Genomic DNA, 17,252 nt, shown 5'->3' with positions numbered 1-17,252 from the left:
TACCGATCTCCACCTGGACATTGAGCAGTTGACCACAACTTTGAGTGCAAGCATCCAGCCAATTCCTTACCCACGGGGTGGTCCATCTGTCAAATCCATGTCTCCCCACTTTAGAGACGAGCATATCATGTGGGACAGTGTCAGATGCTTTGCGTGAGTCCAGGCAAATGATGTCAGTTGCTCTTCCTCTATCCACTAATGCTGTAACCCTGTCACAGAAAGCCACCAGATTTGTCAGGCAAATTACTTCTAGGACGGTGCACCAAGAATGGCTATCTCATTTGGGAGCCATCTCCCATGGTGCTTTTTCTCTTCCTGTGTTTCTACTCATTTGATTATGAAGCATCAGAACCATCTTCACATCACATGTATCTAGGGTTTTTTTAGTAAAATTGGGAAGAAAGACTTTCTTGCTCTACAAAGAATTACTGTTTCAGTCAATCTCAACAGTTCTGTTTTTTCTTTTTGAGTTATTTCTGCTATCTAAAGACTGTAGTTCAAATCAGAGACAAAACTGCTTAGAAATGTCTGATTTTTTCAGTATCAGCACTCTTTGGCTGAGTATTAAATTAAAGAACTGAGTCTAGCTGCCTTACTAACAGGCAGAGCAGAGGCATACATCTTCAGGTTAGAGTTCTGCCATGAATCCCAATTAGAGAGAGGCAGCTGATGTGCAGGATTAAGACTCATCCCTTCTTTATCAGTGTTTACTTTTAATCACATCAAGAGTGTTCTGTTCTGTATTGTGGCAGCTTCTTGATCTGTATACAGTTCTGCGTCCTGTTCAGAGACATCCAACTTCTCTCACATGCCTTATAATGGGATTCAACATTTCACTTTGGATTCTACTCAGCAGTTGAAGTTCTTAAAAATACTCACCCGTAGGCGTGGGTTTTTAATCTGTCAGGTCTCTACAATGGCTGTATTTCTTCACCTCCTAGGGCTGCTGAAATGATTATTTAATGGCGAAAGCCATTTAAGTACAAGAGAGGCACAAATGTAACCTTCCAGAGTCCTCCTTTGACAGAAACTCAGCAAGCTCTGTTCCAAGTTGTTAGGAATTCTGCCTTACCTTCCTTTGCCAAGGCATTCACCCCTTCTCTGTAATGGAGTTTGTGCCATCTCCACTGAGCAAAAACACAAAAAGAAAAAACAGACACCAGTGTGTGCTTTTTCCTTAATCATTCAATAACAATGAATGGTCTAGTTGTTTTCTGTTTATTTTGCACTCACTCCCAGGGCCCTCCTGCAAAGTGTTGTCTTGGTGTTAGTTATATGAAATCTCTTGCAGGAATTTGTCTATTTAAAGTTTGACTCTGGTATCAGACTTACACATTCCTCCATCCGAGTGAGTTCAGATGTGAGTCCTGTACGTGAACACCTCTACCCAACCCACCTCAATCGTTCAAACAGCCACGCACTCAAAAGCGTGCATTGTTACAAACAGAAATGACAGGGGATGTGCCCATCGTGAAATACTGATAAAAAGCCTGTGCATTATCTTTAGCACTATGGGACAGCAATAAAGAATTAAAATGTTTGCATTCAGTCACAGTGAGTACACTGAGAAATCTGAAGCAACCCCTGCCCTCTTGGTCTGATGTGGGCTCCAGTTTTGTATTTTTAAATAGCGGATATATTCTAAATTGCACTTGGAGAGTTTACTTTTAGTTTCAGTTGCTAGCATCAGTGAGACACGACAGGGCCATTAACGCATTTCTTGGGTTAGCTTAGGCTAATTGTCCTTCAACCTTATGTATCAGGACATACCCAAAGACATGAGCTAATGCCACCCCCATTAATTTAGCCCTCCCTATGCATTCTTGCTTAAATAATACTAGTCAGCAGGGAGATGTAACAAATAAATAACTCCTCAGAACTGCGTCAACTTGACCTGGAGCTAAATCCTAACATGAAAGAGAGATGGTCAGAAAGAGCTATTTTTCATACAGGGAGTGAACAGGCTGTAGGATCCTTGTCCTCACATAGCACCCTATAAATGAACACTGGTCCAAGGCACGATGGCTGAGGCAGAACTAAGCAGGTACAGTTTCAAACTGTGCTGTCAAGCCTCCTCTTTGTACTGTTTTTTTCTTCCAGAACTGTCAGCTTTTCTCAGTAACGCCATAAATAAAACTTGCGCTAAAAGTGACTCACAGCTTAAGGTACCATTTTTGTTCTCAAACTTCTTGTTCCTTTTCCCCCCCTCAGGCCATGTCTACAGATGAGCAATTTGACCAACAGGCAGCACAGAATCCTTTTGGCTCAACAGAGCCCTGGCTAGAAGCCGCAGCTATTCTTAGTCCGACCAAGATTACTCCCATCCCAAAGCCCAGAACAGCACAACCTGGGAAGCCTCAGGAGAGCAGTGAAAAGCAGCTCCCTTCACCAAGCAGAGCTGAGGCCAGTGCGCTGCCTCCCCAGAGCACATCCTTTGTCCCAAAGGTGCCACCACGAAGAAAGAAGTCGGCTCCTGCAGCTCTTCACCTGCAAGTTCTGCAGAGCAGTGACAGCCCGCTTCTTAGAGGGTTAATGTTCAACTCTAACAACAACAATCCTGGGTTCTGCCCCCAGCCTCAGGACTCCGATGTCCTTCACGCTGCCCCCACGCAGTCTGCCCTCTTAGCCCCTACGTTCTCTGCCAGCCCAGAAAACAGTACAACGAAACAGTTGGCACCAAATACAGAACGGATCGCGAACCTTCAGGGTCCTGCTCCTCTACCAGAAGGTCAGCGTCCCCAGCTCTCAGATACCAGCTCCCTTGCAAAGAACACCAGTCTTTTGGACCTGGATTCTTCCTGCCATCTTTCCCTACAGGCAGCATCAACTACTTCTTCAGCACACACTCCAGAAAACTTAAAAGTCCCCAGCTCAAAAGATTTCAGTCACTGGGTTACGTTCAGTGATGACGAAGACAATGCTGCGCTGTCAGAAGGGTTCGACAAACTGCTTGTCTTAGAGCAAAACAAAAACGCCTTGGCGAACACAAATAATAATTTAGAATTGTAAAATTTGTCCCCTTAATGTTAATCTCCATAATTATGATGCAAAATAAAAACCTTTTGCACAAAGCTTTATATTTAAGGAAATACCATCTGTCCATGCTACATTTCATTGCCATGTTTAAAGACAAAGATGCTGCCCCTGGAGGGAAGTGTACAGAGCAACCTAACATTATCTGCAGTCTGTTTGAGAAGTTCTTTATTCTAAGTTATTTCTTTTTATTAATCCATCTTAAGATGTTTTATTTCAGTTACAAGTCATATTTTAGAACATGTAATGATATATGGAAAAAAAGATATTAAGAAAAACATTTTTCTGTAAAATATATATTAACCTATTTCTGTCACCTAAAATAAAGCACCCTTATCTTGACTAGTTAGACCGCTATAGTTATTCTGGAACAAACATCCCTAGGGGGAATACACACCAGCATAACTTACAGCAGTAGCACTGCTAGTGTTCTGCTAGTAAGTTTCCACTGGGGAAAGGCTTAGGCGTTGTCTTCCTGGAGACAGCTGCAGTCTTGACGATCCCTAGCACTTACCTTGTTACCTCAGTCCTGTGTTGAAAACAGGTGGGTACTATGAGAATGGAAGCAGAACTACAAGCAACGTTGCCCAGACATCAGCCATGCAGTCTGTTTATTCCGTACCTGGGAAGCATCCGCCACGTGCTTCTTATTAACCTCTGCAGCTTTTTTAAGCCACACTGCAGAGGGCCAAGTCGACCCGAGAAGCTGTGACTATGAGCGGGGCAAACTAGAAGTGGAGCTAGAAACAGGCAACTGCGTCTATGACTCCAGACAAATTTCAGAAGCATGCATAAACAGATCTGTTGCTCGGGTGCACCGTGCATCAGTAGAGGGAGTGTCCCTAGGAGGCAGTTAAAACGCACAGTATAAGACTGCATAACCTGTTCTATGCAGGTTCTTGCAAACAAAAGGCATTTGTTTAAAAGTTTAAAAGGTGAGTGTGTTCTATGATTCAGAATATGACACCCTAGCAGGGGAAGCATCACCCCTGTTACCACTGGAGAAACTCCAGGCAAGTACTCCTGTGTGTACTGCTGCTGTGCTTCTCCCTTGCATTTTTCCATCTGAGCCTATGGGGACAGTGTTCCAGGTGAGTCTAGCTATCGGTCACTTACCACGGTGCGCTCATGAAGTAGGGCTGCTCAGCTCAAAGCAGGCTTGATCTTCATAACGAAGCATCAGTCATCCTTCTCAGAAGCCCAAGATTTCAGTGAGGATACCCGTGGTGCTAAAATGTCTGTCATCTGCCGTAGCTGTGCAGGCTCTTACCTCACCTGTGCAGTAAAACTGTTCAGGAGCGGTGCCATTTGTTTGAAGCAAGCAGTTAAATATGATTGCAACATCTTGTGGTAATTTGTTAATTTAATAATAAAAGCTCTTGATGCCTCTCTTAAAGAGAATGTTTTAAAGCAGTAGGTATGGCTAAAAAAAATTCCTCTCTCATTTTCAGGTTCCCTGCAGAAAAGCTGTATTAAAAGAAAGTTCAGAGCTTTTTTTTTTTTTTTTTTTTCCCCTACAGGAAAATTATTTGACTTGTTCTCAGTTGCTTGGAAACTGGGATTCAGGCACTTCCCTACTATTAATACCTCGCTATCTCACTGCCATGACCAAATTTTGAACACAAGGCATCCTGTAAGAGAGGATGCTGCCTTTGTCTGAGCACCTGCCGTCCTCTGCTCTCTCGTTCCCCAGCACCCAACACCAATAAAACCCGGAGCTAAGCTCCTTACAGAAGTGCCAGTTTAGCACAGCAGCCGGCTGGTGAATCACGAAGCAGCAGGTTAGTCAACTCCCTACAATGTGACACAGCCCCTTACCCTCGTCATCCTCCCCTTAAAAAATGCAGTGATTATTTATGGGCACAGTTCAGTATAAAACACTAAGAGCAATAAAAAAGAAAGAGTACCTTATATGACCATGGCCAACATCTTCTGCTAAGATAATTAGCAGCTCTAGGACAGCTAATTTACATGGTAATGAAAGTGTTAGCAGGAAAGCCAATTAAAGTGGATTTACACAAGTCAAATAAAATCTACTTTATTACTCTCCTTGACTAAGAAAAATATCTGGCCTTTACCATTTTCCCTTATGTCTGTGTACGTGGCAAGCTGCCCGTTAAAGTACAAATCCCTACTTTATACCACCAGTGACAGCACACGCTGTTCAATCACAGCAAACCAAGGGAAAGTAACTGTCCAGCTGAAGAGGATGGAGCAAAGAATGAAGAATCACCTCCCTCACTGCATTACCTTTCACATTGTGCCCAACACGTCAGCCAGGAGCTTTTCAGAGGCAGGTACTTGTGACCTGGACAAGTGAAGCAGGGCCAGGCTTGCTCTGCATTTGGGGAACCATCGCAGAAGACTCAGGCTGCAGGAGGGAGGGATTCTTTCCTCCTTGTTCTGGACTAAGCCCGGCCCCGCCACAACGTGAACAAAGGCCGAGTGACCGACAGTGTAACTGTTCCATACCTGCTCCCCTTTTCTTCTGTTGAGATTTGTTTTCATCAGCTTCCTGCTCACATCACGCTACGGAAATGCCATTTCCACCAGGCTAGTGATTTCTGGGAAATCAACTCCTTTTCTGTAGGCAGTACAGCAGTGCTGATTTTTATAAAAGATACGGAGAATAAAAAACCTCCACAACAATCAGTGCAGTCACACACGGAAAAGCTTGGGAAATAAAGAAAAGTGGGAGCTTCAGTCAAGTTTTGTTTGTTCTCCATCTCATTATTAATATTACTTGTGACAGTCTCAGTAGCTATCATACCCAGTGCACTGCAATCACTGTGTAACTGTAACCAGAAGAGCTAGTTACAGTTTAAGCTTAAAATTTAATATTAAGCTTAAAATTTAATACAGTTAAAGCTTAAAATTTAAGCTTTTTATACTGTTGGTCAGTGTTGACTATTTAGATGTATACTTCGCAGCAAGAGCGGTGTCTTATTTTGGAACAGTAGAGCAGTAAGATAAGGTGGGTAAGAAATCTTCCTTCAGCATGTATACTTTTAATGCAAAACATCTTTCTCAACTTTCCTTCAGGGAAAAAAACAACAACTGTATTTTGCCAGCTGCAAATAGTCAGCCAGCTCCTTATAGTCTGATGAGCTTTTTAGGTAGGGGCTCACCAAAACGAAAAAAGAGAACCAAAACCAAAATATTTTTTTTAGAATATCCACTGATAAAACTATTTTTTCCTTTTTTTTTTTGTACAAAATTGACATTTTCACCAATGAAAAATTCTCCTTTCCTAGCTAGCTACACTGCCTAGCACCACAAAGTGCAAATCACAGTGAAAGCCTGTTTAAACAGCAATTAAAACTTGATCACTATTGCTGCTAGAAATATCAGTACAGGTACACAACAGTGCCGGACAACCCCACGCAGGAGGACTGACAAATTCCTCTCAGCGTTCCCTTCCTGCCTTACCATTTGTGTCCCACAGTGCAGACAACTCCCACCTCCTCAGACAACTCCCACATACCTCCTAGCCACATCTGCAGCCGGGTCCCCAGCTGGGTGGGATTAAGGACAATGTTTGAGTTGCAAGAATTTGCACAAAGGTACTATATTCTGAATTAACGCGACACCAGAGAAGCACAAGAGCTTTACGTGTCTAACGGGAAGCGAACAAGAACGCTGCAGCAGACCCGTATGGCTCTAGAGCCAGTGACTGTACACAGTTCAGGAGGCGCTTCTGCAAAACCTAAAAGCGCAACTGCAAACCTGTTCAGTCTGGCAAAACACCAGTGACGAACTGTACCCCTCAATGCTCTTCCTTTAGACGAAGGGTAAACATTACCTTGCTCCAGCACGAGAATCACTGAGAAATAATGCAGGTCTTTAATAAACGTGACCACGAAGCAGAGCATTCTTTTCACAGATCGTTCACCTTTAATACGTTTTGTGGCATATCTAATACATTTTTAAAAACACATTTAATTACCATACACGGAAAAAACACCCTGAAAGTTAATTTTAAAAGTTACACATATATACACACACGATAACAAAAAGGAGAAAGTTGTCTCAAGTTCCAGTTACAGTAACAAAACACAGATGCATTACTGAACAAGATTAATGTTATGTCATTGATCTGAGTCCCCTGAAGCCAAAGAACTCTATTAAAATCAATACAAGACTTGTCACACTGAACACAGTTATTAGAAGTCCTGTCTATCGGCAATGAATTCAACATACCTTTTACTTTGTGAATACAAAGTGTGCTGATATATTTACCCTCTGAAGTTTAAACCACGGTGTAAACAGGATAAACCTCTTTAGAAATTAGGAAAAGATTCTGGTACATTTTCTATTTGAAATACTGCCATCTAGCGTTCTTTCCTGTATCTCGCTTAGGGGGAAAAATGCTCTTTTTGCTAGTGCAGTCCTGCACGTTCTCTGTACTGCTGCGAGCTGTGAATTTTACCATGCAGCTCCAGCAGGTCAAGGCTCAACTTCTAAAGATGTATTTTGTTACGCAGTGTCCTCCTGGACTAGAGTGCTCTGAAGTGAGAAGAGCTGAGGGGGCCTCAGAACCTGGCAGGACTGCAATGGCCACTGACCCCCACACCAAGCCCACACAGAACTGCAAGGAGCATCGCATCTCTGGCGGTTTTTATAGCCGTAATTCCAAGGCCAGTAATATCAGATCCATCTCACATAAGCGATGCTAAGAGGTGTCTTCAGCCTGTCATCAATACAGGCCTTATTTAACAACTCGTCAGCCAGGGGAGCATAGCCTAACCATAGCCTATGCTTGTCGCCAGAGAGAGTTGGGGGTGGAAGGGAAGGAAGGAAGGAAGGAGACCACAGTTAGACTAGCTTCTCTTAACTATGTTGCAAACTATCTGTGCCTTTAAAAAAGTGGCTGAGCAGTGCCATGTTTTCATCTAAAAATAATTATTTCTCATCAGTACTGTTAAGGTATCCTTACCATAAAGTCAAACAAGAGACCACTTCCGTCTTTCGCTGTATCTACACCAGTAAATACACTTGGGCACCAGAAACCGAATGCTTGGGATCCTCTGCATTTTCACCAAGGCAAATTACAAAAACGCCTGTACTTGGGCCACTGACCGAAACGCTACCTTCACTCACTTGGATAAATGTCCTCAGGCTTCTGTCACACACTACTGAACATGGACAGTAAACCAAAGCTTGAAGACAGCCACGTGCTTTTTCCCCCTTTTTACTCAACAAATAACCATCTCAATTAATTGTTTCTGATTCTCAACATAAGACTTTAATCCCAAATGTATACTGACTTTAACGAGACTACCTACCTTCAGAGCAACCTTTCCTGGCTAAAAGGAGATGCACAGGCACCCTCCAGAGTCTACTTATTACTCCAGAGGGATATCTGTATACTGAGTGAAACTTATTTTCCACTGACTCCCCATCCCTTCTCTGCCAGATTGCTGGAGAATTTGCACACTTTTTGTCAACAGATCATGGTTACTCTAAGCCAACATTCACTTTCTTTTTGCCAAGTTTATGGGACTGTCTTTCAGTTTGTATTCGTTTTGAAAATATTTTAGAAGTAAGTTAGAGAGGTCTCTAAATTGGAGATGTAGTAAAAATTGTTTTAGCAGCAGATACTATTGACGTAGCATCTCTGTGGTTCTGCGGATCTTCTAACAAATGTTAGGAGAACTTACTGTGTTACACCAAATAGTGGAAATAAGTAGACAAGGATGGCAAAAACCTCAGTCTCCGAGCTCTGTGGCTAAAACGTCCTGAATGAACTTCAGCGTGCGCTGGTACAGGAAAGCATTCTTATTCTTTGGCTTACAAACATTAAGATGATTTACATCCACTGGAATAAGGTCTCCAATACCTAACCCTGTGAGAGAGAAAAGAGATGAAGAAAAAACTACCAAAGTTCGCAAGATCACCTAGACTGAAAAGCACGTGTTGTGCTAGCACTTTATCTCTCAAAAGTAATTTCTCCTGCCTTCTGTTTAACTGGCTTTGCTCGGTTATTTTTTAACGTGCTAAAAGCATCAATACATGCTGTCAATAACCTGATAGGCTGCAAAACCCACGTTGTTTGTAAACCATTAGGTCCAGAGTTCTTCTGTCTTTATCAGGAACTCACAGATGTACATTTCTCCATAGAGACAACTTTGAAGAATCAAAACTTTATTTAGCAGCACCCAGCCACTGGTTAATACCTAACTGTACTTTAAGCACTGACATGAACACGGACAGGGTTTAACCCAGGGTACCCACATTCTGAAAGTCTAAATCAATGTTGTTTCACACATCACTACTAATTGCCCATATTCCTTATGAAGTATTTTGATGTGGAGATTAAAAAGAGAACTAGGGTGAAGCTGAAATATGCCACAGATCACTACACACAGTTCCAAGGAGATTAAAAGCTTGCCTTGCTCGGCTGTAGAATACAAGCATTCCATTTTCAGTGACAGATCTTGGGGCACACTGTTGCATTCACTCTTTCCTGACAGCTATCACCACTAGTTTACATTTCCCTTAGGTTGCTCTAACTGCCACGTTCCAGTTTATTATCTATTCATTCCATTTCCTGTGAAATCCTTCATTTTGCTTGGAACTTTGTATTTTTAGCCACACAAAATTACACTGGAGCAGGATCTAGGTTTGCTTTCACGTGCACACACACATATGTAAGAAACACTGAGTGTACTGCTCGTCAGCCTGATTTTTGAAAAAAAGTGAGCAGGGTATCACTGAACCATCATGAACCCTAAAAACACTTTGGAGAGAGCTGCACTGTATCATCAATAGAAGAGGAGAAATATACTACAAAATTATTAAACACGCAGTGCTTATTTGTGCACTCTGTTATCCAGCCCTCTTTTTTTTTTTTTTTCCCTACTAAAGGCAAAACAGTGGAGGGAACTTTTCAGAAAGCAAACTCTATATTAAACCATGTTAATTAACCACCTTAAATATGGAAGATAAAGGCTTCTTAACAATGCAAAACAGGTTAGTGACTTTTTATTTCTATAAGCAGTTTACTAATTTTCATTGTTATTTTTTAAAAGGAGAAAATAGCTGGAATTTTTGGGAGCTTCTGAAACACTATTCAGCCTACCTATGCAAGGATGAACAACAGTTACTCATTATTATAAAGGAAAGGACTACACCACTGTAACACCAGACCTGCTTTTTTCAATAAGCAAGCTTTACTGGCACTTGGAAAAATCAAACAATTGGTATTGTAAGACACAAACATAGCTTCCCTCTGATCTCAGCAGGGGGACTGTAGTTTAAATTCAGCCAAAAGTTTAAACAAACAAACAAAAAAACACAACAAAATGTAACACGTGTATTTTTCTAGGTCTTTCTACCATAGAATCCTTCCTCATAATCAATGCTTACATGAATATATACAAAAGTAAAGTTGACTTACTTGCTGATTCTAGCGGTACGACATGCAGTTTTATCATGCTGCCTATGTGTGTGGGTAAGGTTTCGGCAAAACTCAGCACTGGAAATTCCTTATCTTTGGCGAAAGACAGGAAGTCATCATTCAGCTCTTTAAGGGCGGGAGAATCTGAGAAAGAGTAACAATTTTTGCAGTGGTATCTTGAACAGAAGATTAGAACTTTTGTCTGCAAGATTCCATTCCCAACAAGATATTTTGGAAAAACTAAAGACTCCAGTAAAAAGAATCTTATTTAAAAAAAAAAAAAAATCATTTTTCCAGAAATCGTTTGCAACACATTGTTTACTTCTGCATTGCATGGAATTTATTTAGAAGATAGGATTCGGAAGTCCAGCACGTTACCTTGCTAAATGAACTAAACTACTCTTCTATAAACTTGCTCTGACTCCTTTTTTTCCCCCCCCAACATGTGCCATCAAATAAAAAAGTTACTCTTGTCAATTCAACACAAACATAAGAAGGGTGTTTGTTGTTTTTAATCCAGCTTTTTCCTGATAGCACAATAAAAAAATTAATAAACATCGTGAACAGATTAGCACAGATCCCTGCCGTTAAATGGAAGCAAAGTGAGCATACCCTTGCTGAGTTCTTTAACCTCCACAGAAGGAAAGAGAAGATATCTGGCATTTATAGAATATTCAGCCAGCTGGGAACCATGGTGAGGTACACTATAAAATATGATTCCTCTTGTGTTGTTTACAATTTTATCCATTTCTGGATTCTTGGAAGCATCCACCAGCATCTTTTTGACTAGAAGACCTGGCAACAGAAACTGAATTAATGCAGGAATTTAAACCACCGTGAAAATAATGATCATGTTATATTATCCATGAAGCAACTAAAGCATATTCTTGCCTCAGTTGATCAGTCCTTGGTTTGTCAAATCTGTAAGATTAAGTCAGAAACAACGACTGAGACATTAAAATGAAATGTCAACAAATGACGCAAATCCATTTCTACAAACTTTTATGATTCGCTTTAAGCCTGCTAATGACATTTAATGTATGACAGATCATGGAGAAAATTTTGCCTCTGAATTGCCACTTATGTGGATTTCAACTCATTGATTTTGTTTTTTTTTAAATCAGCACAGTACAAACAAACAGGAGACAAATCCATTCAGTGTGTGTTATTGAATATAATGCAACAAGAAAAGTAGAAATCTATTCTGCGTTTTTAGATCTTCGTAAATTTTTTACCTAAACTAGATTTTAGGTAAAAAACTTGGTTTTAAACCTAGTTTTACCTAAACTATTCCAAATAATTGCCTTTCAGACTGAATTTGGTTACCAGCTTATTCTGAAATGTAACAGCAGATAAATACATTATATCAGACAGGCAACATGCTTACCACCCATGCTGTGTGACACCCATACTAGGGGTCTATCTCCAATCCCAGCAGCTCTGAGCTTCTCAAGAAGCTCATTGCTCCTGTAAGCAATCGACTTCCTGTAAAGAATAAACAAACACGAGCACAATGAAGCGTAAGTTGAATAGCAATGTTAAGCAGAATAAATTTTCAGTGCTGCAGGTTCATGAAAGTGAATTCAGTAGATAAAACATTAATTACTTAATTATTGTTACTACATTGAAAACTAAAATTGTCAAAAACTTTTGCAAGCTCAGCTTCACAAGGATGATAGGAATTTAAATACATTCAGTTTCTTGGTCTTGCTTGAAAGCGTTATTTTAATTTCACTCATTTCCTTTAGCTTTAGTTCTGCAAATCTCTTTTAAAAATTTTAAATGAAAGTAGCTACACGTTTTTACAAAATTATGTTTTAATTTTACAAAAGCATCATCAATGCATAATAAACTTTACCCCCTGAAACAAGAATATGCCTAATAATCTGATAAAATTGTACTTTGCTAAACAATGCTCAAATTGTGGAACAAAGTTATTCAGGAAATTAATAACTAATTGCATGGTCAACCAATACATTAAAAAAAATGAAAGATGATGTCTGTAATACTTTTCCAAATAATTATCTTTAAATTCTTTGTACTAGAACAGGATAAAACCATAATGATCTCTACTTTATAACTGAATAGACTGAGCTCTGGAAAGGATAAGTAAGCTACATGTTAAAGGTTGAAAATGAATCTGTGATAGAACCACAACAAAACCACAGCAACTCAATCCCCAACCTAAGCTTGAAAGGGTGACATCATTACTCCTTGCATAGTGTAACAATAATCAGACACAGAAGGAAGACGCTTTGCTAATGGAAACATCAGGATATGGGGGCAACCACTGTGCAAAGCCTAATTCATTTCATCTCCTTTGGTTCTCAGCATTCTCACTTGAAATAGCTCTAAGATAACACATACGAAAAGGACACTCAATTGTGCTTTTTCAGCTAAGCAATAGGCTTTAGGATAGCTGAGGGACTTAAAAACCTCACTTCTGAAACTCTAAATGATTTAGCCTGTACACTTAGAGCAATTACAAGGTTGTGAGTCTACTGCTACATTTTTGCTGCTGCAAGTTAAAATATCTTCACTATCTTTCATTTTTATGAACCATGTCAAACTATAAGATAAATACTGTATGTGTGGGTGACTGTATGCAGCAGGTAATGTAATTTTCCACTTTGTAATGAAAAAGACTTCATCGTAAAACAAATACATACACATTTATTTATTTTTCAAATTTTCTTCCATTATCCATACTCCAGATGGACATAGGAAAAAAGTTCTCTTGTGGAGGTACCCATCTACATGTTTGTTACTGTCACTGTTCTGCCTAATTTCAAGTAGAGATATTAACAGCCACATCTTCCTTATTTTTTCCCCGCTTATATCTTTACTTCCATTCAATAATTGCATCATTTTGTTGTGTATCATTAGGGAGGAGGGAATTAACAAGTGCCAAGCTCTCAAGCTCTTATACACGTGGTGCTTTTTTTCTCCGCTACACAAAACATAATTAATTTTCAGATTCTTAACTTGTCAGCAATCACACACATGTTTTTATGGAAGTACCCGAGCTGAATCTAGTTACACACTTATGTATCTGCGTAACAGATTGAAGGACTCAGATTAGGACTTGATTCAAAGATCACTGAAGTCAATTACTGAGTCTAAAATCCATTCAAACCAGATCATCTTTACAGACTCAAAGTATTTTTATTTTTTAGAAGTAACATGTTTGGAGGTAGTGTCTTCCTCTGATCTATCTGGTTTGTGGTCAGTAAAACACAGTTCCTCTGACAAAGGCAGTAGTTTTATTACACTATTTGACCAAATCTCAGTGTGAGTTTGAGATTTAATTAATTATTTCTTCATGTGTGTCTAAACCTTAATTTCTTACAAAAATTCCTAGTTTAATAATGTCTAAAACACTCTTATTTGAGACTAAATCTTAAAACAGTTGCTGTGTTTCATCTGTCAAAGACTTATTGAAATCCCTTTCCAGGAATTAACATTTCTTGAATAGAATAATATGCTTTGTTTTACCATGAGTATAATGTCATAGTACAGCAAACATTTTTGCTGTGCTTACGAAGGAAGGTTGGGTCATTTTTAAGTTTAAGAAATACTCCCCTTAACATGCAAAACTGATGTTGTATCTACATCTGATAGAATGGTTTAGTGTCTGCTCTAAACATGAAGCAGAACAGGCTGTCAGAAATTAGGAAGTTGCCACAAGTTAAGCCATGAGGTTAAAAAGTTCACATAAACCATGACTGTACCCTAGGTTTTTCTAAGTCTGATTTTCAAAGGCAACAGGAAAAGTTAATTTCACTGTTTCACCCTAGGGGATGCAAAGAATTAGCTTTACAGGTCTCCCTCCTGTTTCCCCTTCAAACTGCAACCATTTCATTTGTTACCTGTGAGGCTCAACAGGACATTTTGCTTTCCAGTCACTCAAGCGTGTGTCATATTCCACAGATATGATTCTAAGGGTGGGACAGTCTGAAGCCAGCCATGTCTAAATTAAAGAAAAAACACCACCAAAAGGAGCTTATAATTGAAGTACTTAAACTCTTGCAAGCACTTTCTAAGCAACGGAGCAAAGTTGTTATTATGAGGATAGTATCAAGCAAGATTTCTGCTCTTCATTAAAACCCCAATACATCTTACACCTAGACTATTATTCTTTTATTGCATTCTGGCAAGCTCTAGCCAGCTCCTCAGCCAAAAGTAGGTAGAAGCTGGAGATGGATTAATTTGTGCGTTCCTGGCTCCATCTTCTGGGTGACACAAGAATTACTAAAACTACCAAAGAACGATTAGTTCAAGTTTTAAAGAGGTACTTTGGTGGTTATACCAATATGAATTGTTTGAAGCAGTAACGACTTATTTACCAATAATATTTATGTAGCAATCTGCAAAAATTGAAATACTCAGACACTGACATAAGAAAACATAGTTAACTTGTTTAAAGATGTAATTTTATGTATCTTTCTAAGCAGTAACATTCCATCAAAAAGAATGAGAGTATGAGGTAGGTGGACATTGCCTCTTGTTTCACCAGCAGAAGAATGATGTTGAGAGCACTAACTTGAGCAGGGATTTTCCGTTGCAAGAACCTGCTCCAGATTTCAGCTTGCTAACAAAAATACATGAGGAACTCAAAAACTGCTACTTGCGTAACAGATTAAAAGTCATTTGATTCAAAATAGACAACTGCCAGACAGCGTAATTCTAGATCATCTGGATCATTTCTCCTTAAAGAGAAAACACCAACTGTATGTGAAAACGTGTCTTTTTTTTTCTTTTACCTTTGGCCAGCACTGGCTGTATTCCTCTTCCACTTCTGAAGCCTTTTTATCCAAAGGCTGGTCAACGTCTTGCTGTCGCCAGGTTTTAAATGCTGCTCCCAAAAGACCGTGAACAAAAAGGATATCTGCTCTGATGGGCTGACTGATATAGAAAGGAATTTTTAAAGAGACGCATGGTACATATTCTTTTAGCAAATTAAATTTACACAGAACATTTAACCCAGGGGATACCAAAATGCTATTTCTAACACTATACATGATTACCTGTCTTATGGACAACACGTCATGACATTTCATGATATTTCAAAGAGGATACTCAGATCAAGACAAACAACAGGGATTCACACAGAAGAGAGATCTAGAAAGAGGTATGTTAAGTAACAACCTCCATATATTTCTATAACGAAAAATGCCATTCTCTGTACCGACTACTGATGCAGCTTAGTAGTTCCTGCTTTGTCATTGAATTAGACTTTCACTGACTCCCCTGTCTTCAGTGACTAGCACCAATGACGCAGGGCATAATAGTTACTAAGTGACATACCACTTGGAGACTGCTTCAGTCCCAGATAAACAATCACTACTAAAAGAAGCTGATAAACGATCACTACTAAAAGATGAGGCTTCTTTTACTGCAGCTTAGACCGACGTGCAGCTGCCAACAGAATAATTATAAGGCACTGTGTCCCAAGACAGCCAGTGCAAAGGTTAAATGTATGCAAAGCAATAATTCATTTCACGGTTTGTGTCTGGATTTTTCCAAGCAATACAATAATACTCCTCTCACAGCTACTGGCTGCTCTAAAGCACTTCCATTGTTTTTATTTATTTATTTATTTATTTATTTTATTTGAGATCTAAATTGAGTCACCTCAACCCATCAAAGAGCCAGAGGAACAGGTGACAGGAGTACAGCTGCATTCTGACTCAACTCTTCTGCAGTTTTAACTGAATGTTATAGCAAGTAACTCCAAGTACAGCACGTAAAATTTCTTTTGCTTTACCTGCTACGATATTGTGGATGTAAGATGTAAACACCATCTGGATACTTCTCTTGTACCGTGTCCCTGTCTAGATTAGCCAAAGCTCTAGATGCATGAGAAGACTGAATGACGTGTGGGGATTTCATTACTTCAGCAAGCACAGAAACCCAACCTACATTGAAAAAATAAAGCGGCAGGTTGACTAATTAGAAACATCAGCCAGACAAGAGAATTCAGAAACATCATCCTTCATAGTAATAATTGTGAAAATAGATATTAGAACATAAAAATGGTAATATCAAAACATTATTTCAACCCACTTCTCTTTACTGCGGGAAAGCCAGTGCTACGTAAGTGAAAATGCTAAAATTAAAAATCCAGAGTGGTGAGAAGGCAACGTATTTTACTACTGTTCAGCTTATGATCTGAAGCAGAACCTCTTCTCAGAAGGAAAATCGAGTGTATCAGCAGGTCAGCACGGTAGTCAAAGAGAAAGAACAGATCTCAACTCTCTTTTTGCAGGTAAGATGCAAGAAAGACAGTGAAAAGAAATGTCCTCAAAGAGAAAATGAAACCTGAATCACAGGAAAGAAAGAAAACAACCCACCAGAATAATGGCAGGTGGAAAAACTGATGCTTGCTGTTAACAGCCACTTTTAATTTTAAATACCAAAGTGTGTAAAATTTGTTTAAGGAATTAAAATGTCCCCACTCTTCTAACAATAACATACCATTTATATTTGACAAACGTAAGAGAATAAATGATGGAAACCTTTGAATACATTCCTCAAAGTTTTAAGTCATAGCTAACTCAAGAAAAAACAGACATTTTATAGTATCTCGCCTAATGACACAGTTTCTTAGATATGGATGAGGATGTTCATAGACTACTGAGAAATGCAAAGTAATATCTTTTACACACACACACAAATATGACATTTAAAAGCTTTAAGAGAAAACTGAGTCAGATTGATTGTATGGATCTGTGATGAATGAGGAGAAAAACATTAAAACCTAGGCAGACAAAAACCAACAGAGTATTCAGAGCACACACACAAACAAAAAGGGAAAAGG

At 39.4% G+C, this 17,252-nt stretch overlaps 2 protein-coding genes across 6 annotated transcripts in view; one reads left to right on the top strand and one right to left on the bottom strand.

Annotated features, from left to right (window-relative positions):
• SYNJ2 (synaptojanin 2) overlaps positions 1-3,375 on the top strand; it is a 64,275-nt gene extending 60,900 nt beyond the window's left edge. For all 5 annotated transcript variants that reach the window (XM_035538606.2, XM_035538605.2, XM_035538607.2 and 2 more), the window contains one exon: positions 2,212-3,375. In XM_035538606.2, coding sequence (XP_035394499.1) covers positions 2,212-3,009 — 798 coding nt within the window. In that variant the 3' untranslated portion in view covers positions 3,010-3,375. The remainder of the gene's footprint in view (positions 1-2,211) is intronic.
• Positions 3,376-6,248: 2,873 nt separating this feature from the next.
• SERAC1 (serine active site containing 1) overlaps positions 6,249-17,252 on the bottom strand; it is a 26,386-nt gene continuing 15,382 nt past the window's right edge. The window contains exons 11-17 of the mRNA XM_035538611.2: positions 16,200-16,350; positions 15,196-15,337; positions 14,302-14,402; positions 11,820-11,917; positions 11,045-11,227; positions 10,433-10,576; positions 6,249-8,878 (exon numbers count right to left, since the gene is read on the bottom strand). Coding sequence (XP_035394504.1) covers positions 8,742-8,878; positions 10,433-10,576; positions 11,045-11,227; positions 11,820-11,917; positions 14,302-14,402; positions 15,196-15,337; positions 16,200-16,350 — 956 coding nt within the window. The 3' untranslated portion in view covers positions 6,249-8,741. The remainder of the gene's footprint in view (positions 8,879-10,432; positions 10,577-11,044; positions 11,228-11,819; positions 11,918-14,301; positions 14,403-15,195; positions 15,338-16,199; positions 16,351-17,252) is intronic.

Source organism: Cygnus atratus, chromosome 3 (genome assembly GCF_013377495.2).
Source record: "Cygnus atratus isolate AKBS03 ecotype Queensland, Australia chromosome 3, CAtr_DNAZoo_HiC_assembly, whole genome shotgun sequence".
NCBI classification, from domain to species: domain Eukaryota; kingdom Metazoa; phylum Chordata; class Aves; order Anseriformes; family Anatidae; genus Cygnus; species Cygnus atratus.
This window is presented reverse-complemented; position numbering and strand designations above follow the sequence as displayed.